This window comes from Phyllostomus discolor, chromosome 8 (assembly GCF_004126475.2).
Source record: "Phyllostomus discolor isolate MPI-MPIP mPhyDis1 chromosome 8, mPhyDis1.pri.v3, whole genome shotgun sequence".
NCBI classification, from domain to species: Eukaryota; Metazoa; Chordata; class Mammalia; order Chiroptera; family Phyllostomidae; genus Phyllostomus; species Phyllostomus discolor.
Genome location: NC_040910.2, coordinates 28,653,864 through 28,680,900, shown reverse-complemented (window position 1 = coordinate 28,680,900; position 27,037 = coordinate 28,653,864). Strand labels below are relative to the sequence as shown.

At 34.1% G+C, this 27,037-nt stretch overlaps 1 protein-coding gene across 1 annotated transcript in view; it reads right to left on the bottom strand.

Moving 5' to 3' along the window:
- Nucleotides 1-21,564, bottom strand: part of ANXA10 (annexin A10) — a 67,106-nt gene extending 45,542 nt beyond the window's left edge. Inside the window, exon 1 of the mRNA XM_036031982.1 lies at nucleotides 21,341-21,564. Coding sequence (XP_035887875.1) covers nucleotides 21,341-21,358 — 18 coding nt within the window. The 5' untranslated portion in view covers nucleotides 21,359-21,564. The remainder of the gene's footprint in view (nucleotides 1-21,340) is intronic.
- Between the last annotated feature and the right edge of the window lie 5,473 nt (nucleotides 21,565-27,037).

Genomic DNA, 27,037 nt, shown 5'->3' with positions numbered 1-27,037 from the left:
AAACTAAGGATTATATTCAGTTTGAATTCCTTTTGACTCAGGAATCTACCTGAAGTAGACTGAAAACCTTATATTAATCGTGATATGGCCATATTTCCGTACTTAAAAGTACAGCCTTGTTAGTGAAATACTGTTCTAAAATGCCTATGTGGACAGACATATGTAAATAAAATAAGGACATAGTTTTCACCTTATTTTGCTATAGTGCATGGATTTACAAACTAAAATCCACTTTACTTCTGATGCCTCAAGTTTATTGGAGATGGTGTAGAAATGAAGTTCTTGTGAGCCAATCCTCAATTCTAAAGCTATTATATTATGAGACAACATGAGTTGCATCTTCCTTATTTGCTAACCTGTCCCGTTGGGTGAGACTCTATTAGGAAAACAGACTTTGATTCTTCTTTTATTTGGATAAAATCAGTTGGATAGCTGAACGTAATGTAAATTCCTAGGTTGAGTTCTTCTCACTTCAAGGGTTTCCTTTTGTATCTTATAACCCTAGAGGAATTTAAGATATAAACTTTTGAAAGAACAGCCATACCATTAAATATGAAAATGATTTTACTTGCTGCTATTTGTCATTGCCTTCTACTATCCTTTGTGTCTATGTAGGTCTTTCTTAGTTTTTTTTCTCCCCAGTGGGGAAATTAAGAGTTTTTTTGAGGTATGGAAAAGGGGTACTTTATTTTCCCTCTTTTAGGGGTTAGAAGACTTGTTTGGACAAGTTTTGTGGGGACAGTACTATTGATTGACTTGGTGATGTTGATCTTTCTGAGTGCCATCAGCCAAAGGAATGTTTTAAAGTATAAAAGAGAAAATGTATTTGAAACAATAAGACATACTGTTAAATATGTGTAAGTTACCTATGCAATTTTTAGCAAAGCGCACAAATATTCACCACAAAACATTTCATTACTGGCCAGACTAGGATCCCCCAGAGTTTCTACTAGAGTAAATGCTATAAAATGAAAAATGAAAAAAAAATATAAAGCTTTTAAAGTTATACATAAGGAGAGTTAGAAATACCTGCAGTAATTTTTCCAGACAGTCTATGGGCAAAAGGAAGAAGTCCTTAGTTTTTCATTTATGTTTTTTTAAATCCTTGTACATATTACAGTTTTTTACAGTATAATGTAAAAATTGTCTTTTTATTTTTTATAGTTCTCATTTCCTTTGCCATTTAAAATTGTTATCTCCTTGTCATTTGTCCCTAAAGTAAAATACTAAAAATGTTTTGGAAATAAATTCAACACTAAAAGATAAAACATTGTGAATGCTTTGTAATTCACAAAGCACAAATTTTCTAGTAGGCATTTGCCATTCTTGTCCATTTATATAGTATATTAAATCATTTTATTCATTTTTATGCCAATTATTATGCTTCAATTAAGCTCAAGTCAGTGACATTATTTCATGTAAAGTGCATATGTTCCTTTTACATATTTTGTCATTGACATAGTGAATTGTCTTTTAATGACCATATTTGCAGCTATATTAAGATATAATTGATATGTAACATTATGTAAGTAATATATAACTTTATGTAAGTAAGGGAATACGGTGTGATGATATGTGTATATATTGTGAATAATCACCACAATAAAGATAGGTAACACATCCATCATCTCACAGTTTCCCTTTTATTTTTCTGATGAGCACATTCAAGATCTACTCTCGTAGCAATTTTTAAGTACGCTATACAATATAGTATTGTTAACTGTAGTCACCAGGCTGTATGTTATAGGCTGAAGACTTACCTTGTGACTTGTACCCTTTGACCAATGCCTTTCAAACACCACAGTCCAGCCCCAGGCAACCACCAGTCTTTTAATGAACATTAATTGCTTTGGGCCATAAAGCTTTTTGTTTTTCAAATGACTACAGTATACCTAGAGGTATATATTCATCTACTTTAAGGCAATTTGATCTCCTTTGTATTAATTTTTTTTCCAGAATTTGTGCTCAATCATATTCTATGCATTCCTTAGTACCACTCTTTCAGATGAAGTCAATCTATACCAAGCGTTTTGCTAACTTCTTAACACTCACTGCATTTTTATTTACAATTAGTCCCTTAGATTTTCTTATTTGGTACCTGTTCTTAAACTTGGGAATTTGACAATGTCGTATATAGTATTGTTTTGCAATTCATTCCTGTGGCTTCATTTCTTATTCTTCTAATTATATTTATGTGCCTTTTCTGCAGAAGATATATCAAATCTATACCATGATTTTCTGTGTAGTGAGACTTTTTTCTAAAATGTTCTTATTTGCAGGTGATGTCACTTAAATGATTTATTTAAAAAGTTTTTAAATGAGATTTTTGGCTGAATGACTTCCTGGCTTTATACATCATTAACATAAAACTTTTTTTTTTTACAAATGCAGAGCATACATGATTTAATCATGTATTTGATTAAATTCTAATACATGATTAGATTCTTTTAATCATTGTATTTCTTGTTTTGTATTAGTAAAACTGAATGGAGACAAATAAGAACTAGCCAGGAGAAGAGGGTGTAGTGGGAGGAGACAGTCCTAGCGGGCAGGGCAACATTTCCGAGCCATGTGTGAGTGAATAAGGAAGGAACAGGACTGCAGTCAGGCTGGGCATTGACTCCTGTGAGAGGCAACAGATAGAGCTGAGGTGTGGCAAAGACATGATTGCTAAGGGGCTTCTAAGTTTTTAACAAGAAAATGAATTAATCTTATTTGAGTTCAAGTAGTAACATCCTATAGCAATGTAAAGGATGAAATGAAAATGCTGCTTTAGGTTGTGGGTGGTTAATTTGAAACCTAGGTGAAATATAAAGCACATTTGAATGGAAGCAAGTAGCATTTTTTAAATAAATACAAACTGCTTGGTTAACTGAATGTGATTTAACTTACTGATTTTTGAGGTATATTATAAATTAACCCAGTAACTTTGGTTTAGCCTTTTGAAAGAGTCACAGGCTGTGATTTCAAGTGTTTTTCAGCATATATACCTTTTCCCCTCCTCACCCAAGGATGTTTATTAATTTTGACAGAGAGAGATAAATAGATATTGATTATTTTGGTGGAGAGAAACACTGATGTGAGAGAGAAACATTGATCAGTTGCCTCCCATATGTACCCTGACCAGGGATCGAACCTGCGTCCTAAGTGTGTGCCCTAACCGGAAACCGAACCGGCAACCTGTTGCTGTACAGGATGATGCTTCAACCAACTGAGCCACCCAGCCAGGGTGCATATATATCTTTTAAGCAATGCCATTTTTAATACACATCTATCTAACTTTTTTCATGTTGTAGAGAAGATAGGAAATTTTGAAAGAGTGGACACTTTCCAATTTGACATGAAAAATAATATGTATATTGTAAAAAAGTATTTTATTTTTCTTGCTTTGAAAATTGACAGATTCAGAAATAGTATCACTTATATAAAGCAAAATAAATTCTGATGTCTGTCATTTCAATTTGAATTCTTACCACAAGGTAATCAAAATATAATCTTTGCTTTTACTCATGTGTAAATTTAGGTTTTGACAGAGGAATGAAAAATACTGCCTTTTGAAAGACAAAATAAACTGCTTCATAATCGCATGATGCAGAAGAGCATGAGTAATTTGTAGATATAAAGTTGGTTCTAGAATCTATCCCCTGAGTAAATAATGAATTAATTTCTTTAACTGACAGAAAAATGTCAAGATTTTTCTCTGAAACTGAATACAGACTGAAAATAAGCATATATATTTTGCTCATGATGTAGATAAAATTATTTTCATCATTTCATAGCAGTAGGAACATCAATAAATGCATATTTCATTTATTCATAGCTAATCTAGTGGCTGGACTCCATAAACCCATATCCCGCCAAATTCACTGTTCATAGGCCAACCATATCTTAGATCTTTTTCTCAAGTGGCTTTTGAGCCACACTCACATTGACAACCTGAATACCTCAAGACTTTCAGACTTCGAAATATTACCAAGGGGAGTTGATAATTTGACTAACTGGATGCCCTTTTAATGAATAATTTAGCATCATTGAAATACCTTAGTGTTAGTATAGTTGAAGATTACTAGATCTCTAGTTAATAAGGGGTTTTTAGAATCCTGAGAAGAAATTCTACAGAAATCTCGGGGAACTTCCATTTCCATAAGGCACTGCCCTTGAACCAAGAATTTCCTCACCTTTGGGACATTGGTTTTTGGCTCAGGTCAAAATCCCCTAAACTTTCCTGAAGTTGCTCAAATCTGACCAAAGTTGTTCTGAAGTATTTTCGATTGCTTTAAACACAAGCAACACTAAAGGACGGAGTAACGAGTGTGTTGTTTCTCTCTCTTACTCTTCCACAACTAATGTGTGCTTCAGTACAATACTGTCAGTTCTCTCCTCTAAATCGCTTTCATGTGATTCCCCTCCCGTTACCACTAACTTAGCAAAGCCTCTACCTCTTTTCCCTCGGGTTATATGCAATGGGCTGCTAAGCAGGCCCGATTTGTTTTCACTGCCACGATGGTACTTCTAAAAGATAAACCCTCACTTGCTTTTGTATGCCTGAAATCCTTAATTCCCAGAGTAATGCTTCTCAATATTTGTTTTCTACTCTGGCCCACAGGATGGGTGACTTTTATATGAAAGAAACATCCCTGGGAACATCTGGGTTTATGAACACATTGCAGTATGCTGGCCTTACTGACATTCCATTCCAGCCTTCTCAACAGAGTGCATGGAAGTGCAGCTGAGTGAGAATATCATGTTAGAGGGCAAAACATAGATTGTATAGAATAGAAAAAGACATTCAAATTTTGCTCATTATTAATGACAATATTTTTTTGGTGTAATATTACAACTCATTTCTATGACTGAGACTAGGAATTGTGGGATTTAATCCTAATATTTTAGTGTGGTAAACAATGTCTTTCATGACCTGGTCCTTTACTATCTCTTACTATCTCAGGTTTAATTTCTCTCTCCCGAACCTCTCTACTCCCACACCATGACACACAGCAGCACATACTCTAGCCCTAGGGATTTCTGTGGCATTGCTCATCCTGTGTCATCTGTTTGAAATTTCCCCACCCACTTCACTTTTCCCATCTCATGATTCCACATTATGATCATGCTGAACATCTATTTGATGTTTAACTCTCAAACTTTAGCTGCATTGTCATCCTTCACATGGGGCTCTTTTCCCTTTCTGATGCCTCTAGTAGCATGGTATTCTTCCTTCTTCCTAGTGCTTCCAGTGATGGGCCAGGTCTGCAGTACATCCTGCTGGAGCACCGGTAGTAGTGCATGAGTGGAAAATAGCCACTTCTAACTGTTAACAGGTTTCTAAGAATGATGAGTCCTATGAACTGGGCTTCCTTGTTTTGTCGAGAATGAATGTTCATGTGAGTGGTTGTGCAAACTTGGAGGTTAAACTATTCTCATGAATAAAGTAAGAATATTTGGATGTACAGGAAACAATTTGGGCATGAATAAAGTAAGAATATTTGGATGTACAGGAAACAATTTGGGAAGAGCTATGGCATGCAACAGGAATGAACAGTGAGGTAGAGTTTCTGTGATTTCCTGCTATTCATAACTTGCCATTAATATTTGTTAAAAGGGATTGTATGTGGACTTTTTTGTGTAGAAACTAGGGAAAATAATGAGTTATTTGGATTGATTCTGGGTGACAAAAAGAAGTAACGTGTAGCTTTAAAGTTTTGTATGGAGGGAAGGTGACAACTAAGATGTGGAGAATTTGAAGTGTAGGGAAGGCTTTGGTCTTCATAATACATAAGCAAGGCATTTGAGACGATCTTATATATGCGGTGCCCCCCTGTGCCCCGCAAAACACACATATTCTGGCTTGTGCTTCTTCCTGCTGCTTCATGGCTCTAAGTTATCAAAGCCATGGTTTGTGTGGTGCTATTTTATTGGAGGTGCTAGATATGCTTTGAATAATTGATGATTTAGTTTTTTCAAAGTTATTAGTAGATTGATAGAATTTTAATAACATTTCTTTACCAAATTAACTTTAAATTTAGGATAATATTACATATTGACATCAGTTCTAGGTATTTCCTCTCAATATTTAAAATTCACACAACTAGAATTTAGATCTACATGAAATAATATTGTGACTGGGTGTACAGTTTATGTGCAAATTCCCAGTTAAGTTACTTACTAGATAGTCCAATTAAAGGGGATTATTTCCCAATCATCTGATCTCAGTCATAAACTCTCCCTCCTCTTATTACCTTCATATTGCCCATTAGATTAGGATGATTGAAAAGGATGTCAATATGTCACCAATCCAGAGATACTGTGATTGCTATGGGTTTTAGAGAATGGGTCTTATTGGCGGAAGGTAAAAATGGAGAATTAAAAAAGTTGAGAACTAAAAGAAAGTGCATCTGTGTAAAAAGAACACATTCAAGGGAAAAATTGAGATTATGTAGGAAATACAGAAAATGTTTTTAGTGTATACACTAGAATATAAGAATGTTATTTAATATCTTAAAAGGTTTGAACCTTGAATTTAGTCCAGTAGCACAGCAAATGTTCTCAGTTCTTAACTCTAAGTATTTAATACTTTGATAATATAGTTTTAGTCAAAATTTGGAATTGACTGACATAAGAAAGAATGAGACCATGAGCTTGAAAAAATTGTGTATGTGGATATAATTGTAGGCCATGCTAACTGTGATTTTATAGAATTTAAATATTCTAGGTCTTATACTGAATAATTAGATAAGTTATTTCATGTTCAAAGGTAACATGATTTCTTATTTTTATGCAGGTTTTTCCTTCATAATTTAAGGCATTTTAAATATTAATTGATTTTAGCTATACATATAATGGGTTATTTTATTCTCTGTCAATTTATTCCATATTCTTTGCAGAAAGTAAAAATAAGCAATTAATATATGGTATGTAATAGGCTGTATTACATAATACTATTAGTTTTACTACTGTAAATGCAGTACATATTAACTAACTAAAGGCAGAAGCGATATGTTATAAACATCTAAAAAGAATCCATGTATTTGGAGGAAAGAGATAGTCTTCAGGTGAAAAGCAGGAGAAAGTTCAAGGGAAGACTTCTGGAAGATGTTTCATTGAGGCAAAAAAGTCATGTTTGACTACATTTCAACAGGTGGAAATGCATTGCTTGGACTTCTCATTTCCCCTAGAGGTTCTGCCCCATTCCTGAGATAGTTTTATGGGCTGACATTATTAATTCCTTTTTCATTGTATAATATTATTTCCAGTGTAATTTTCTCATTAGAAAATAGTACTAAGTGCTTGGAATGTAGAGAACAAAAGACTTATGAGATATAATCATACATAATGGAAAAATATATATCTTACTATATATTATATATAATATTATATAATACTTTATAATTCAACATTTTATATATAATGTCTCTAAGAAAAGTCCTAGATAGAAAGAAAGCTATTTATAATTATATATAAAAATAAGCTTTATAGTTACTAAATAGTTCCAACTAGTAGAGTTTCTGTCATCTTTGATTATTTACACAAATACTCTCTATGAGCCAGATAGTTTAGAGTTAATGGTGTGAAATGTAGATAAAAATAGAAAATAATAATTTTTACTTCTTCATCTTATCTTTCTCCAAATAAATAGTAGACTATACATAAAGATGTTATTACACAATTCAACAATATTTTCAGAATTATTTCCTTTTCACTTAAACTGTATACATGTATATTTAAACAAATTTCTAAAAGTCTCCTCTCACATTATGAAATGATTCTGACTGAGAAGTGCTCCACGGTACAGAATATATTCTAAAAGGCTTAACACCTTCCTCTGAGTGAAACACCAGCTAGATTTTGAATTATTTGGGCAACAGCACCCCATTCATTAGTATGATTTACTAGGAAAGACAGGACACGGGTGCCATCATGGCAAACCTGCTCTGAGAGCACGATCACGTTACAATCACTTCGCCTTCGGACTGGGCTGAAGGCTTTTTCAGGAGCTGAGAGCACAGCATAAATCAAAGAACCTGCAGAGTCACAAAGGTGTCCTCCCTGAAATAGAAAAGTGTGACTCTGACCACAGTGTGATATCATTAGATGATATTCTACATAATCATTTCAGCTGAAAGAGAGGAACTAGAGTTTGTATTTAGTCTTTCTGAAGCTCATTTGTTTACTATCCTATGCTAACAAGACTGACCATACATTCCCCCCACCCCACCTTTTTTTCTTTATAGCTTTACAGTGTCTGCAACCCTTACCCAATGGCAGAACCGCAAACAGGGGAGTCAGTTCCTGCTCACAAGGGGCTTAGTGCTTAGCTGGTAAAGCTAACACTATGATAAGAAACCATGGCACAGTGCTGCTTATGCTTGTAAAAGTTCTACTGTTTTTATTTTCATCAACAATGTATTATTTAGTGACCTGAAATCACATTTAAATTTAAATCTAATGAACATATCTATGTCCCAAATTAAATGTGTAAATGTATTGTGCAAATCATGGTATCCTAGAGGTGAAGGGGGCACTATACTGCTATTTGTAGAGATACTTTGCAATTAAACAGCACTTTTATATTCTTTATTTAATTTGAAGTTATCACCAAGGCTGTATCAGGCAAGGTGAGTGTTCTTATTTCTATATTACATATCAAAATGATGACTCAATATTTATAAAGGCCATTGGCTTAACAGTTGGCATTCCAGAATAATACTACTCTGACTTTGAAACTGGTGCTTTCCAAGATAAGGTAAAAGTATATCTTATCTCTGAATCCTCTCTTCTTCTGCTCTATTATTATTCTCATTTTTAAAAGTTAATGCTATTTTCACACTTGTTTATATTCCTTACAAAATAGTTAAAAAATCCTAATACACATAATGTAACCTAGACGGGATAAAACATACAATAACAACATTTTTAAAAGGTTAAATGAGAAGCATATTCAGTGTAGGATCTAAGAGATTGCTCATACTCAAGGAGCACATGCAGCCCTGAGTTTTGCACTTAAAATACAGAAGAATTGGATTTCATGGATCCTTTAATTTAGATAATAGTTCTTTATTGACATATCATTTACATAGAGCAAATACACAAATATATGAATATAACTCTGTTATTTGGGACATATGTATATACCCAGGTAACTGTCACTAGGATCAAGATACAGAACATTCCAGGACCCCACGATGTTTCCTGTGTCCCTTCCCAGTCAATCCCTGTGCCCTCTTTAGAGTCAGGCCACCACTATTCTGTCTCCCACATTAACTTATCCCAAATCCTTCAGTATGCCAGTTTTTGTCACTGGCTTACTTGTTGCTCAACATTAATTAATTTATTTTAATTTTCATTGAATTTACTAGGGGGACATTGGTTAATAAAATTATATAGGTTGCAAGTGTATACTTATGTAGGTTTCAGGTGTACAGTTCTATAATACATCGCCTGTATATTGTATTGTGTGTTCACCACTCGAAGTCAAGTCTCCTTCCATCACTATTTATCCTTCTTTACCCTTCTCTACCTCCCCTCACCTCCCTTTCCCTCTGGTAATCACCACACTGTTGTCTGTGACTATGGGTTTGGTTTTGGTTTCCCCCCTTCTCCTTTTTCACTCAGCCTTTCTACCTCCCCGCCCCTCTGAGAGCTGCCGGTCTGTTTTCTGTATGTGAGTCTGGATTCATAGAACAATTTCTATAAAATGTTGCAACTCTCAGATGGTGATCCTAAAATCTCAGCAACTTTCCTCTAACTCGCTATTTTTATAGAGGTAAGTAACCAGCGCTCTCATAGCACAGTATGCTATTTCACAAATAGAAATAGCCTCCTGGTGATTAAAAATTCTTAGCTTAAATAACAGAAATCAATGAAAATGTTAGCTAGTGAACTGTATGTTCTTGAGATGTTAATGGGGAAAAATGGTCCCTTTTGCCTACCATTATACTCCCTTGTAGGCACTGAAAGACTGCTGTGGAAAATGTCATGATGCTGTACTCCTGACGTGTTCTGCCTTTATAGTAATGCTTGGTTTTAGCTGGCTTTACCTTTTTCCACCCTGCTCTGGGTTAATATTAACTAAAGCAAGAGAATATGATTTTCAAGAAAAGCCTGTTTGTAGCTCAATAAGCTCAATGGGTAATTCTAAAAAGGTTGTGTATATATATATATAAAATAAAGAAATTTGGTATTTTCTATATTAAAGGAAATTTAACCCAGACAAAAGTTTTATAATTTTGGAGTTAATATTCATAGATAAGTAACTAATAAATATTACAGAGTTTGAGTAATGGCCAGTTTGTTTAGGGTAATTTTTACCTTGAATAACAGTAAATAAATAAATGTTCTGCATAGCATTTCTATTCTAGTCAGTGAGTAAAGATGTACAAATATGAAAAAGTATATATAGCAAAGGAAAAATAGGATGTCATAGTAAAGACAGAAGGCATTCATTATTAGAAATTTTCTTTATAGATGTTGGTTATTTAGCCATAATTTGCCCTGGTGATGAAGGAGGCAAAAGAATTTAAGTAAGATATCTTAGTTAACTTTACAAAAAACTGAAATTCTTTTAAGATGTTTGAAGTACTTTAAGAGAGTGCCTGGTTTTATAAGGACATTTGATTTAATATTGTTATGTTTTTACTTATAAAAGTTGATCGATGGTGTGATGGATAGTGACTGATGTGATCTCAGTGTGTAATACATATTTCAAAAGTCAACAAATGTTTAGAAAGAAAAAAATAATTCAGAAAGTGTCGATGCTCATCAAATTATGTGGTGAAGTATCTCCCCTTTTACATCAATCTGCAGCATAGTCTGCCAGCCATTCGCCAAACCACACAAAAACATCAGGATAGTCAGCCTTCCAAACGGGAAATCCAGTCTTGTTGTTTTATTCTTTAAAGTAATACTCAACTGTTTGTTTTTACACTTTGAAGCATCAGTAATGCACCTAAACTTTTCCTAATATTCACTCAAATACAATTTCATTTTCTGCCTGAAATTGTATTTGGAATGTTTTTATAACATGTTTCTTCATTTAAAAAATGTGGTAGCTGCAGAAATGAACAGAGTGTAAGTTAAAGCAGTACTAGTATTTATGTAAGTTACAAAAATTGTGAACATAAGCCAAAAGGGCTAAAATCCATCACCATTTGTATAGAGTCTTATGTTGAAGGGAGGGTATCTGCCAAATAAACATGCTGCATTGGACAGGAATCAGTCACAGATTGCTGCCCACCAGACAGATGTCAGTCTCCTTTCTGGAAAGTGAGGGTTGATAGAAACATTCATTTGACAGGCAGAAAGTTAAGAGGTTTATATGTCACTGTAATATTTTAACTTTGGTATCCTTATAATTTAGTTTTCATTGAGGCTATAACTCACTGGCAAGTGTGTCCACATTCTAAAGTGAAGGACAAGCCATTTAGATGAGGTTTGCAAAAATAATTCTAGAAACCAGTTCTGCAACTCTTAGCCACTCACCAACGTAGAGGAGTTGAAGAGGTTCTATTTAAAATTGTAGAAGAGCCTTATTTGGGTAGAATTGATAGTGTGCTGTGAGACCTTCCTGCCTGCCGTGGGAAGTGAGGTGAAAGGTGAAGGGTGGTGACAGCATCCCCACAAAGACCACCGGGGAACTGGACGTGTAGTCGTGGAGTTTGGGGAGCACAGTGGACTCATGCTGGAAAAAGGCGAAAGCTGAGATTACATGGACAAATAGCTGCTTTCAGTGAGGGGCGTGGCTTCACTGAGCAGTTCCTGAACTCAAAGAGTTTATGGCACTTTCAGAGTTTGCTGGGACATAGGATGTATGAGTGTTTGCCATGGACCACCTGACAGCTACAAGTAGGAAGACTTAGTCACGTCATTTTTCTTTTTGGAACGTGACTCCAAATTTTCCTTCAGGAAGAGTAGTAGAAACTCTGAGAGCAGACCGCCAACTTCAGGAGAAGAGTACTGGCAATGAGAGGTATTTAAAAAACCTACAGTGGCCCCAAAGAAACACCTTCTGTGGCCAGAGAGCATTAGTGCTGTGTGACTAAAATACCTGTTAAATAAAACGAAAGGCTTTCCCGAACTTTTGGGAGCCTCAGTGAGACTGCTCTCAGGTGTGAGGGTCTGACTCAAAGAAGGATCGAAAAGTCATTTTTGCCCTCTTTACCAATACAGGTTTTTGAACAGAAGCTGGCAGGAGCAGGTGAGGGACAGAAGCTTTAATTAAGAAGAAATGTTCAGAATTTTTACCTTGCACAAATGCAGACATATTTAATTTTTATAAACTTTTACGAGTGGATTGATTTATGAATACTTACTAGCTGAGAGTAACACAGAAGTCATGAGATCTTGTATAAACAGAATGTTTGGCCACCCCCCCCCCCCATTCATATGATGAAGCCTAACCACTCCCCGCTCCAGTGTGACGGTATTTGGAGGTGGAGCCTTTGGGAGGTGATTAGATTTAGATGAGTCAGTAGGGTGGGGTCCCAGGATGGGATTAATCTGAAAATAGCTGAAAACATCCCTACCAAAAGATGTGCCATGATCAATTTCATACCTATGAATATGACAACTTAAGTTCCTTGACAGAAAAAACTATCAAAAGTCACTCAAAAAACAAATAACATGAGCAGCCTGATATTTATGGAGAAAATTGGATTTATAGTTAGAAATATGTTAACAGAACTTCAGTTACATAGTTTCACTGGGAATTTCTATAAAATATTCAAAGAATAAATAACTGACTGTCTTACAGAAAACAGAAAAGAACACTTTCTAACTTATTTTATGGAGCCAGAATTATACTAATACCAAAATAATACTGACATTACAAGACAGTAAAATTATAAAACAGTAATCTTTAAGAGCATGGATATAAAAATGTCCAACCAATATAAGAAAATCCAGTATAGCAATATATAAAAACAATATTACAGCATGATCGAGTGAGGTTTACCCCAAGGATGCAAATTGATTTGACATTCAAAATCAATCAATTTATTTCATCATATTAATAAATTTAAAAGAAAACTCATATTATCATCAAAATATGATACACTTGACAAGTATAGCATTCATTTGTGTTAAAAACTCTCAGCAAAGTTGAAAGACAAGGCAACTTTTAACATCTGATTAGAGACAGCTACAAAAACTGTGCAACTAAACTTAACTACACAACATTACACTTAATGGAGAAATATTGGATGTTTCTCCACCCCCTGCCACTGCCCATCCCATACTGGGAAGAAAGCAAGGATGTTTTCTTTTGTCATCACTTGGTGACAATGGTAGGTAGATACATACAAATGTACATACATACATACAGATATAAATATAGAATAGGTGTGTGCAGATATATAGGTATTTGAAAATGATTCTTGGCTTTGTCATCTGAAAGAGCTATGAGCAGTTATTCCCCTATAATAGTGAGCACATCTAGCATCCAGATCTTGGTTTAAATATCATTTTTTAATTAAGGGAATTGGGCTCCTTGGAGAAGTTGTTAATTCCAGGGAGGGTTGGGGCAGAGGAAAATACAGTAGACAATCTACGACACTAAAGAGTTCACTGCCCCTATTATAAAATGAGTTTCTCCATCAAATTCTAGACTGCATAAATTTTCTTTTGCATACTTTCTAAATCACAAGAACAATTAAGAAAATGAGAGGAAATAAACCTAGGTTATGAAGTTGCACTCCGGTGTCTTTTAGGAGAGGCTGGCCCACCTGTTTCTCATTGCTGTATGTAACCCTGTGACTCTAAGAAGAAGTGTTATTTAAGACTTATTTTCCCCTGCTAAATAACTAGAACCATTTTCATGTCTGAAACATTTAAATTACTTCAAATCTGTATTGCAAATAAAAAGGCCAAGTCCACTAAGTCATGAAATTAGAAGTCACTCAGTGTCTTGAAGGAAAAGGCGACATGTCCGTAAAATGATAGTTAAACCAAGATCTGGATGCTAGATGTACTCACTGTTACAGGGGAATAACTGCTCATAGCTCTTTTAGATGACAAAGCCAAGAATTATGTTCATATACTAACCCATATATCTGCACACACCTATTCTATATTTATATCTGTATGTATGTATGTATGTACATTTGTATGTATCTACTTACCATTCTCTCTCTCACAAACATAGTCATCCTCCTATTCAGTGTCTGGGAGGAAACAAGGTAAGCGCTGCAGGAGAGTGAGTCTGGAGGAGCTGCTGCTGGTCATTAAGTTGTTCAAGGTTCAGTTGTAACTTCAGTTGCACAAAAAGTTCTCATTTCAAAACCGATAATTTACCCATCATTGAGAGTTCATAAATCTGCCATTTTTGTCTTTGAAGGGACTACACTCACTTCTAATACTTTTTTATATACAGTCTATATGTTTGATTGTACATCTAGCAGTCAGCACAACAGATAATAAAATGTACCAGAAGGTATGTGTGCCCCAGGTACAAATGCCTCTATCTTTTAGTGCCTCTGTCTATTTTCTTATTCACCATTTAAAACAATGACATTTTGAAACCGGCAGCTAAATGAAAACTTAGAAGAATGTGTACATACATGTAATATTTCTAAAGAATTGAACAATGATTCAAGATTACTATTATAATGATGGCAACAATACAAGAATCACCTGACTATGAAATACAATATAAATCTCACATTCTTAATACCCTTACTAATACACATTACTTAGGACAATGTGCCTGCTGGGATTAAAGAACTTTTCTATAATATTTGAAAAATATTTGTACAATTATTAGAGATAAGATGATAAAATACATTACATTGTCCTGTTGCTTAATTACAAATTGCCACAAAATGAAGATGTAAAGCCACTCATAGTAGGCTGTGAGTGAAGCTGATTCCACTCTATCCATAATAGGAGTACATAAAACACATTATCTTATGTACAATAGCCTATAATTACTTTTATGTTTTGTACATTATACTTGTCACGGTCTGTTAACTTTTTTTTCTGGTTCCTTTCAGCATAATTGCCAAAATGTCTGAAGGACATAAATAAAAGTGTAATTGAGAAAGAACATATTCATAACTACATATTGTGCTAAGATAGGATGTGGTTAATACCCCAGAAATGGGTCTTGAGAAGTAGTCTTTTCTTCTGGAATATAATGGCTTTTGAATTTCTTCTTTCTCTTTTTTTCCCTTTATTTTTATTGTTGACACTATTACAGATGTCCTTATTCCCCCCTCCCCCTTTGCCCTCCTCCTCCCAACCTCCAATCCCCCTTCCCTCTGGCCATCACCACACTATTGTCTATGTTTGTGGATTATACGTGTATGTTCTTCAGCTGATCCCTTCACCTTCTTTCATCCAGTCCCCCCTCCCCCACCCCCTCTGACCTCTGTCAGTCTGTTCCATGTGTCCATGCCTCTGTTTCTATTTTGTTCACAGGTTTATTTTGTTCATTAGATTCTACATATAAGTGAGATCATGCAGTATTTGTTTTCTCTGACTGGCTTATTTCATTTCACCAGAACACAGACTCATATACACTAGCTGTTTAAATTTGTAGAAGTGCTCTGTGATATTAAATTTTATGAGGAAGTCCAAGCAGGTACTGTGAATACCTTGCTATCAGTTTAAGACCAAACCCTCTGAAAAACATTTGAGACAATGTGGGGAATAAGAAGTTGGTACATTTTTTATGTTAAAAAAAGTTGATCTTTTCTATGCCTCACCTGAGAAAGGCAGGTATACAGCCTATAGCAATTTTATGACTCCTTGGACACAATCCAAAAGAGGCTGAGGCAGGGAGATTGAGTGCATAAACTCTGAAGTACTTTTAAAAATTCCTGTAATTCTTTCCTTTTTGGTGACTCAGACTGAGTTACTCCTGATTACAGGGGTTTCTGATAATAGAAGAAATCTGTGGTAGGAAGAGGGTGGGGTGTTGGTCTAGAAGGTGATACTGCAAAATGAAAAATCAGCAAGTAATGCATTCTAAATGTTGTCTTTCTGTTTTCTGCACTCCACCTAATCCCAGAAATATATGACTCATTAAAGTAGCTGTGAGTTTTATTGCTTAAACTTCACTTATTAAGACTTTAACCTTGTGATTTCAGAAAAATATGTATAGTTTCTAAAATAAGTGATCTGTGATAATATAACTTTTTCTGTACTGTTAAATAAGTTGACCAATTAGAAAACAGAAAACTGAAATATAATTAACCATATTTTTTTTTCTGTTACTTGAGTTTTAAAACTTCCAATGTAATTTAAATTTGAAGAGGGTTCTGAGCTTACCACCTTGCTTATTCAAATGAGTGCCATGCATTGATGTTAATAGTAGAAGTACAGTGCCAAAATAACTTTCCATATAATTTTATAATCATGTGAGAGTGCCTTGCATTTAAGGGAAGCTGACATTTCTAGAGGGCTATGTGAGAGTGGTAAATTCTGCAAATTTAAGGTTTATTATTATTCTTGCTCTTATGGTAAGTACTTAAAGAGCCTGTAAATGAGAACCAAAAGCTTTCTCACAATCTCCTCTTTAGTAGTTCTATATTCTCGTGTGTGACTTTCTCTAATTCCAGGAGGACATTGGCTCCTATACATCAATGGAACTCATGTTTCCGGAGTGCAGTTTTTGACAATCGTATTCAGTTTTCTGCTTAGTATGTGGAAGTGAGAGCAAAGATGGAAGCAGAGAAACTAAGTAGGAGGCTACTGTGTAAAGTTGGCAAATGATGACGGTGGTAACTTGGACCAGGGTCGTTGCCATGGAAGTGATGAGAGGTGGTCGGATAATGAATACATGGTGAAAGTAGAGCCAGGAGATTTTGTTAATGGATCATTTGTAAGGTGTCAGATAAAAGGGAAATCAGAGATAAGTCTTTTTAAAAAAAATTTATTACTTTTTTTTTTGCATGAACTAGTAAGAGGATGGAGTTTCCACTCACTGTATTGACACCCAGTTATATGAATCTGGCATAGATGCTAGGTTGAGATAGAAATTAAGAAAAGACTCTAAATAAGTGTAATTAAAACCATTATATTGGATACAGTGACCAAAGGAGTGGCTATGAATAGGCAAGAGAAAAGTTTAAAGAAATTAGCCCTGGGACATTCCTGGCAAAGGAGACTGTCACACCGCACTCCTGTACTCCTAAGGTGAGACATGGGAATTAGGCCTGGGGTTCAGGCACTGGGAGGCCACTGCTTACTTCTGTAAGTAGAGTAGGTGGAAATCCAGTTGGAGGGGATTCAGAGAGAATCGAAGGAGAAAAATTAGATGTAATGAGTACAGTATACTTTTGAGGAGTTTTACCATAAAAAAGATTTGGCAGTAAGCGTTGAGGAAAGTGGGATGATGAAATTTTTTTAGCGTGGCAGTGCTATTTGTACAAATAAGGATCACTGAGTTTAAGAGAATATATTTATATTTCCTCTCATAAAATGATGTTACTCAAGTTTATCCATAAATTTTATGAGTAATTACACAAATTTAACACTAGTGATAGATACAAACTTAACCTCATCTCTACAAGCAGTTCCAGGGGTTTTGAATTAGAGTTATGTTCAAATTCGGCACTGTTACTTAAAAATGTTAATAATGGTTCACCCTTTTTGGGGGGTGCTATTTATGCTTTAAGTCCTCATAGTGCTTTACCTGCCACTTCTCAAGAGACTCTTACATTATAGGTGCTATTATCACACCCATTTTATAGGTAGGAGAATTGAGATAGACAAAGTATTAAGTAAATTGTCCTCAGTTGTATGGATCCTATTGGGTAACCTGGCTCTGATTATGTGTTTACTACTTTACAGTCATGTTTGCCAGCCTCTACATTAAAAGCAATCTACAGCTAGTAGATTTATATAAATTTAACAACTTGCCTATATAACACTTCAAGGAAAAAGTACATTTAACTTTTCCCGTTCAATATATATTAGTTCAAAAGAGGCTTTAGTAAGAATTGAAGCTATAACCAGCATGATTCATAACTTTTGTTGAATCAAAGTATGTAAAGTTCAGACAATGTAGTCTTGTGATAGTAAAAAGCAATCTAAAGTATGAGTAACCTTTTATTAATATTTGTTCAGTAAGTCATACTGCAGATAAACAATCAAAGTCAGATTTCTTGGATGGATTCTTTCTCCCGGGGAATACCTTTCAGTAGGAAGAGCCTGCTTTAAAACAATTTTACCTACTCGACGGCCTCTGCTCCCATGGGAGGTCTTCTCAGCTGCAGGCCCTCCTGGATGGAATGGCCTGAATTTGTTTCTGATTTTCTGAGTGCTCTTCCTTCACGATATGCAATTCACCGTTAAGCGCCAGTGCAGGTATTCCGTACCAGGTGGGCCAAAGTGCAGAACCTCCTATTCCCACATGGGACATGGCCCGGATGGCTGTTGCCTGACATTATGACTCTTGAGCCCTTCTGGGGGCAAGTTTGTTAAGTAAGAGCATCTTTGGAAAGACACTCCTGCTAATTTTACATCTTGTGATTAGGTTCACAAAATATCTATTTTTTGCTTCAAAATTTGAAGTCAGGATAATCATCATATTTGGGCACTTTTATCTCATTTATTTTTGTGGAAGAAATGTTCTTGGAGTTTGGAAGGACCCTCCTTCACCACTGCCTGGCTTTTCAGTCCTGGGAGAAGTATTTCAACCGCTCTAAGCCTCAGCGTATTCATGAGAAAATGGAGGCGGTAAGACCTTCCTTGAAGGTTGTCAAAACTAAAAATATGTGCAAAACCACTGGGCAGAATATCTGGTGTCTCCAAGAAGAATTTCCAAACCCTTGCATGCTAAGTGGTATTCTTGTAAAAAGATTTGCTTTGACTATTAAAGTAGACAAGGTATATAAAGCTCTGAATATGAAAACACAAGATATTTTCATAATTGTTTCCCTACTTTAAGAGTAACGTATAATGTGAAGTGTGGAACATGATACAAATAGGTTATATTGCTTGTGATACTGCTATGATTAACACTTCCCCATCAGTTAATAAGTACAATAGAAACAGGAAAGCAGGAAAGTTGTCAATAGGATAGGAAAAGGACTAGGATTAAAGTTTACTTAGAGGCAAAAACAAAGGGTTTAATCAAATGAATGAATCTATAGTAAATAAAATGCTATATCAAAAAAGCATTTGCTATACAAAAAGGGGCTCAGCTGATGAGTAACAGGACAAAAATAACCAATAATTTCACTAGAAGAATCAGGATGTATATTCGAAAGAGGCATTCTATTTTAGCTTGAGTTACAATCACACAGAGATGCCTGGGTTTGGATTCTCGTTTGGGTTTTTATTTATTTTTTTTAACACTCCACAGTGCAGTTTCCTCCATCTAAGAGGGGTACTATCTTCCTGAAAGGTGATTTATATCTGAGTAATTAATAATCAGAAGAGTTCCAGGCTTGCCATAATCATTTAATTAAATCTTGCTTTCAATAGAGAATCTTATAGTCAAGCACATAAGTAAAATACACTTATGAATCAAAGGTAAATTTATCTTCTTAGAGTAACTCACCCATTTAAACTGCCTTAATCACTGAGGGCCATCTAACTCCATATTTCTAGAGTTACTTTAAAGCATTACGTATGCTTATTTCTTACGGAAACATAACTGCTTTTCTAGGATTCTTGCCTCTTACTTGACTTTTTAAAATTTTCTATTTTAGTTTTGTAACAAAGTAATGAATTACATTGGTGGCTCTCAAAAATGGTCATGAATATATCAAGCATATAGAGTCAGATGTCATACATTTAAATCAGAACTACTGAGTAAAGGGCCCAGGCCTCTATTTTCCAACCAGCAGCCCAGTCGATTAGTATCCACATTATAATATGAGAACTTCTGCTTTCTTGCCTGTGCCAGAACAAGTTTTTTGTCTGAGGACACTGGACCCAAAATAGAGATTAACCAGAAGAATTTGCCCTCAAATAGTGGTTTCTCTAATACCAAATTCTAACCACTTGGGCCAAATGTCTTGAGATAATAAATAATTGCTTTGAAATATGATAACACTGATTATGTAAAACCATTCTACCATCAGAACCTGCAGAAATAATACATAAAACCCAAGAAATTTTTATCTGATATAGATGACTAAAAGACTTAAAATGAATTTTAGGTATGTTCAAATGCAGCTCTTTAATCTCTGATATTCTTTATATCAGAAGTACAGCAAATAATTACATTTCTTTAAAATCGTATCATTGCAACTTTTAATAATCCCTGGAATATCATTTAAATATTCTCTACATGTTTTTTGATAAATTAGCATATACATGTTAATATAAGGCATAGCACAAAGAATATAATACTAATTATTTCTAAATAATTGTACTTGAATAAATATAAATGGAGAAAACTATGTGGCTTTTTACAAATTAAACAATTTACTATACTGGCCTAAATTACCTAATAAGTTTAATTTCCCTGTACTGAAACGTAACTACCTCAAAATTAACAAAACAGTAATGAGAAGTTTCAACTGCCAACAAGATCTTGAAATCTCAAGGTGAAATAAAGATTCTAAAGACAACAGTGATGGAAAGTAGTCACATTTTAGGTCTCATCTAATATTGAATTTGAAAAACAAAATAAGTAAACTAAAAGGTCCAGTAATCATTACTTTGTAAATAAGTAAATAATATTTATTGTTTTGTGCCAAAGTTTAACCAAACAATTATGTTGTAATTTTGTTGCATAAAGTAAAAAGCTTTCTGAAAGCATTTTTCATAATACAGATTTCTAAAAAAATTATCTATACATGCCACACTAAGGTATAATTTTCAAGGTCATGTGAATTGGATATATTTTCATACAGTGTATATTTAGATAAATCAGTGTCTGTGTTAGTTCTTCAAGAGTTTGTGGACCATTAGTAGTTGGATCAAAATGATTCAGACAAGGGAAATAAAGGAAGTGGCCAAACTGAGTTATACACTGCTTAAATTCAACAGACAATTATTTAAAAATAAACTGTATTTTCTGAAGAGATCATGACTTTAAAAATTAACAAACATGTTTATTTTCAGTTTCTGATAATGAGAAATATGGAGGCAAAAAATGTCTTATTCAAATTTACAGTTATAATTCTAATTTTTACAGTTAGATTTACAAAAGTAAGTGTAACTAAATTGCATCTATGGAATAATATATTACTTCAATATTAGCATGGATTTGAGGTTTAATAATATTAACTTTGTTTAATAGTTATATTGAGCCTCTACTAATTAAAAATTTAATAAAGTAAATTAAAGCACCAATATTCCTGTTGAAATGTCAAGTACCACAAATGAAATTTTATGTTTTAAATCTCAAATGACTAGAAAGTTTTACAGAAAAAGCTATTATACTTACATAGTCTCCACAAAACATTTTGATGATAGTGGTTAACTTCAGAGTAGGTCAAGAGATTTTTAGAAAGTGATCAACTGTACAGACTTGTTTTCCTGTGTAGCTAGAAAGAACTGATGTTCACTGTTCAATCAAGTTTAAATAGGTCTGCCTTTCACCCTGGTTTTTCAGGCAGGAAAATACAGGGTCAATTCTGAATACAGCATGTCTCGAGATACAGTATCTATGCTGAGCTATCAGTCATAGGTGACTAGGCAGAATTATTGCACAAAATAAATAGAACCAGTAGCCTAACCCCTGGTCCTGTGTTGATTTAAGAAACATAAATTAGCCAATCAATGAAAGAAGTATAATCTTTTGAGAAAGCCGATGACTTATGGAAAAGGTCATTAATCACAAAGTTAATAATTTATTTTCTGCTTTATCATTTTTAACATCCAGACTCTTAAGAACTTACACCCCTACCTTACACATCATTTTTTAAATTGCTAGCTTCTCTGTGTGTCTGTAGCATTTTAAAAGTATTTTTGACTATTATATAGCTAGTCATGTTAAAAAAATAGTGTATTTAGGACAGAATTGAGTAACCAGAAGTAAAAGTCTTTGAAGAAATGATATATTCACCAATATTTTCATACTTTCTATATACTTTATTCTAATACTGAACTATATTACATTTCAAGGAAACATTTTAAAAAATAAAGTCCCATATATTGTTCAGAAATATCTGTCACCAAATATTTCATACATTATTCCAGAAATCAAAATAAATATGCAATATATCCCTTTATAGCCACTAACCAATGAGTGAATTGTACAGTGTTCATTTAGTCTCTAAAAATGGAAAATATTTGGAAGACAAATTAGGGATAAATATTTCTTCATTGAAAGAACAGAAAATTGCAAAAGTAAGTATCCACTGATCATCAGTCATAACTAGGACTGCTTCTCCCCAAATAAATCTGGTGTTAAATATGAATTAAATTTATTAAGTGGGATGTCTTCATGTAATATATATTGTGAGCAGAAAAATATATGATTTATTCAGCATTCAGTTCTTAATAGGATCTGATGAACTTAACAATGTACTTGTCGCTGTGGAAAATGTAAGGCATGCCTGCTTTTGAAGAAGTCACCTAGTAAGTCAGCCATGTGCGTGTGCACCTGGGTGTTTCTGTCTTTGTGAGTGTCTGAATCTGTGTGTACATTTAAACAACAGAGTAATTACTAAATGGACAGGTTACACTTATATGTTTAAGATTTAGAATTAAAAACAAAGGAAAATGAGGTTTTGAACTAAAGTTATCTATTATTTTCTTTTTTATAATTCAAAGGTTGTGTGATATGTGGCTTTAGTTACAGACTAAACGAGTCAACACAAACTGAAAATGTCAAAGTAGTTGAGGCAAACATGTATTCCTTAATATTATCAGATTTGATAATATGAGATTTGGTTATGTTTCCTGATTTTCCCCCAGACAATGATTACTTAGTGTTTATTTTTATTCACCATTGTTTTAATGACACTGTCTCCCTGAGCACTACACGTTGCTTAAAACAACAGGCATGAGAAAGGAAGCTGTGAAAAGGACAAGTTTCTTTCCATTTCAACAGTGGCCTTCAAAATGTTTGCATTAATATTCCCTAAATTTTTTTGGAAGACTATGTACCTTTTAATTTTTTTGTAAAGGCTTCATAGAAATATTTTCATTCAAGATTAGATAGTAGCAATTAATTTTTTTTACTTTACTAAAGGCATCCGGTGAGATCCAAATACCACACCAATACAGTACCCATGTCATTCATCTAGAAAAACATACAATAAGCTCTTAGTTGACAGTTGAGTATTTTACATCATTCCTCTGTCAGAGGAGAAATTGCTGTTCTTCCCTTATGTTTGAATATGTTTTTGGAGGAATCACCTTATCATTTACTGTATTTTGCTGTGTATAATGCATATATTTTTGCCCAAATTTTTGAGGGAAAAATGAAGATGTGCATTATACGTGGGTATAATAATTACATACCATGGGTACACTAATGTGCAAAAAATAGCAAAATAGTAGGTGTACACCATACATAGCAAACTATGGCATTTATAAATTATATGTATATTTTCTCTAATTTTGCCTGTAAAGGGTTCCATTTTTAATTAAATTGGGAAACAAATGGCTCTGGCTCTTTTCTAGTACTCTTTGTTATTTTCATAAGTAACTTTAATATAAATTATCTGTAGTCAACTACATCCTCTTACAGTGTATTATTCAATAAGTTTGGAAGATATATTCATCAATCTGTGAAACTAAAATCATGATCAAGACTCAGGACATTCCCATCTCCCATGTCCTAAGCTGTCCCCATAGTTGTTTCTCTCTCCATCTCTTCTTCTGGACAGTCACTGATCTGTTTTCTTCAACTGTAGGTTAGTTTACCTAGAGCTTCAATTAAATGGAATTACATGATATGTACTTTTATTTGTCTGGATTTTTTTCCAGCATAATACTTGTGAGATTCATTCATGTTGTATATATGAAATTGTGTTCATTCCTTTTTTAACAGTTCATTTTTTAATTCAATTTTTTCCATCACCATTTATCCCCTTTATACTCTCCTGCAGCTTCATCCCTCCCCCTCCCCCCACCACAATCACCGCACTGTTGTCCATGAATTTTTTTCTTTTTTGTTCAAACCCTCCATCCCTCAACCCCTCCCCAAGCTGTCAGCCTGCTGTCTGTTTATGAGTCTGTCCCTGTTTTGCTTGTTAGTTCCTTTTGTTCATTGTATTCCACATATGAGTGAAATCATATGGTAGTTGTCTTTCTCTGACTGGCTTATTTCACTTAGCATAATGTTCTCTAGGGTCATCCATGCTGTTGCAAAGAGTGAATTTCTTTTTGGCTGAGTAGTATATTATTGTGTAAATGTACCATAGCTGTTTTATCCACTCATCTACTGATGGACACATTGAGATGCTTCCAAATCTTGGCTATCATAAATAATGCTGCAGCGAACATAAGGGTGCATATATTTTTTCAAATTAGTGTTTCAGGTTTCTTCAAATAAATTCCCAGAAGTGGAATTGCTGGGTCATTATCTAAAATTTATAAAGAACTTGTAAAACTCAACATCAAAAAACAAACAATCCAAATAAAAAATGGGCAAAGGACCTGAATAGAGATTTTTCCAGAGGACATACAGATGGTGAATAGACATATAAAAACATGCTCAACATCACTAATCATTAGAGAAATGCAAATTAAAACCACAATGAGATATCGCCTCACACCTGTTAGAATGGTTATCATCAATAAATCAACAAACAAGTGTTGATGAGGATGTGGGAAAAGTGCCCCCATCTGCACTGTTTGTGGGAATGCAGATTGGTGCAGCCACTGTGAAAAGCAGTATGGAGTTACCTCAAAAAACTAAAAACAGGGTTCCTTCCTTTTATTGATGAGTAATTCCATTGCATTGATATACTGCATATTATTTACATATCTTCCGGTTCATCTTTTATAAAGATGCTTTTATGCTAATACTCGATATTATCATTTTTTAAAATTGTGGTCATCTAATTGTGCAGTTGTATCACATTGTGCTTCTAATTTGCAATTCCTTTGTAAGTAAATATTTAAGGTATCTTTTTATGCTAAATGGACATTTTTACATATTCTTGTGGAAATTATTCAAATTCTTTATCCGTTTTCCAGCTGAGTTGATGGTTTTAGTGTTGAGTTTTAAGGAATCTTGTACATTCTAGATAAAAATTCTTTGGCAGGTTTGATTTACAAATACTTGCTCTCAGTGTGAACCTTGTCTTTTCAATTTGGAAATGGTGTCTTAAGAATAGGAAAAGTTTCTTTATTTTTAATTAATAATTGGACAAAATCCAATTAATAATTTCTAACTTTGTTATTTGTGTAGTCTAAATTTTTTTGTCCACTCCAATGTTATAATGTTTCTTCCTGAAGTTTGCAGTTATATCTTTTTCAAGACATATGATCAATACTCATATGTTGTATGATGCAAAGTAACAGTAATGTTTCATTTTTTCCCCATAGGGAAACTCAGTTGTTAAACCATTTGTTTAAAAGATTTTCTTTTCTCCATTGATTTATCCTGGCACTTCAGTCAAAAGTCTTTTTATTATGTCTGCTTGGCTCTGTTACTGGACTGTATATTATCCTCCATTGATCTGAATGTCTTTCCTTTCACACTGTCTTAATTTGTAGCTGTAGCTTCATACTGCGTGTGGACATCAAGCAACGGGAGCTCACCAGCTGCATTAATCTCCTTCTCCTACTTCTATTTTTAATTGCTTGGGCTCCTGTAAGTAATTTTTATTATTTTATGAGTTTTAAACAGCTTGTCCATTTCTTTTAAATAGCCCGCTGTAAGCTTCGTTGAGATATCGTAGAATTTATAGATTCATTTGGAGGAAAAATGATTTTTATACAACAGATAATCTGATTTGTGGACATAATATATTTCTTAATTTATTGAAGTCTTTTTACTTTTGTGAATATTTTGTGGGTTTTTTGGTGGGTTTAATTAATTAATCCATCTATTTATTTATATATTTTATTGTGCAATTACAGTTGTCCCCATTTATTTGAATTTCATCTGAAATACCCCACCTTTCTGATTCCATTGCAAATCATATTATATTTGCTGTTTCATTTTACCATTATTTTGTACTAATAAGTGGGTATGCTATTGATTTATATACATTACATCATATACTAACATCCTTTACTACTTTTGTCTAACCTGAAACATCAGCAAGTCCTACTGATTTTATCTTTATAATGTATCTTGAATAGGATCACTTTTCACCTGATCCACCCTAGCTACCTTAATTCAAGCTGAGACGACAGCAAATCCCTCCTCTGAATGCTTCTTTGACAACTTGCTCTGCTATGTAGGTTCTGTTCTGCACACAGGAGCCAAAGTAAATCAGACTTGCTATTCATCTCTTTAAAACTCTTCAGTAACTTCTGACAACACTGCAAATAAAAACGAAACTTCTTCCCAGCTCATACAAGGCTTTACATGATTCTGACCATGAAAACTTTCTGTCCTCTTCTCCAACCTCTCTTCCCATGGCCAATTCTACACCAGACTAAATACCATCTTTTTGGTGTTTTGGAGACTTAGCCTGCCTCTTACTCAAAATCACAGCACTTGACATTAAACTTGCTCTTCATTCACGTAGACCCCAACCCCCATGTTTTGGTAAGGGTGGCTCTTTCTTCTTATATAGAACTGTGCTGAAATATTGCTTCTTTACTATGTCACACTGTTTTTAATAGATCCTTCTGCTTGCATCACTGTCTCTACTTTTATTCTGTTTTTAATCCATTTCTTCAGTGATAAAAATTACATTTTCCTTTATTTCTTAAAATGTATTTCTACCACTGGAATAAGCATTAAAAGGGTAGAAAATTTCTTGGTCTTGTTCACTAATATACTTACAGTAAATAAAAGTATATAACAGATAAAAGCATCTAACAAATATTTTTTTAGTGAATGAGTTACCATATTTTTGGACTGTAAGACAAACCTAGGTTTTAGAGGAGGAAAATAGAGAAAAAAATTTTGAAGCAAAAAATGTGGTAAAATATGTACTAACATGAGTAACATAGTATTTCACCGATGTAAATGTAAACAGACCTCAACAGCAGCATTAACAACCATTAT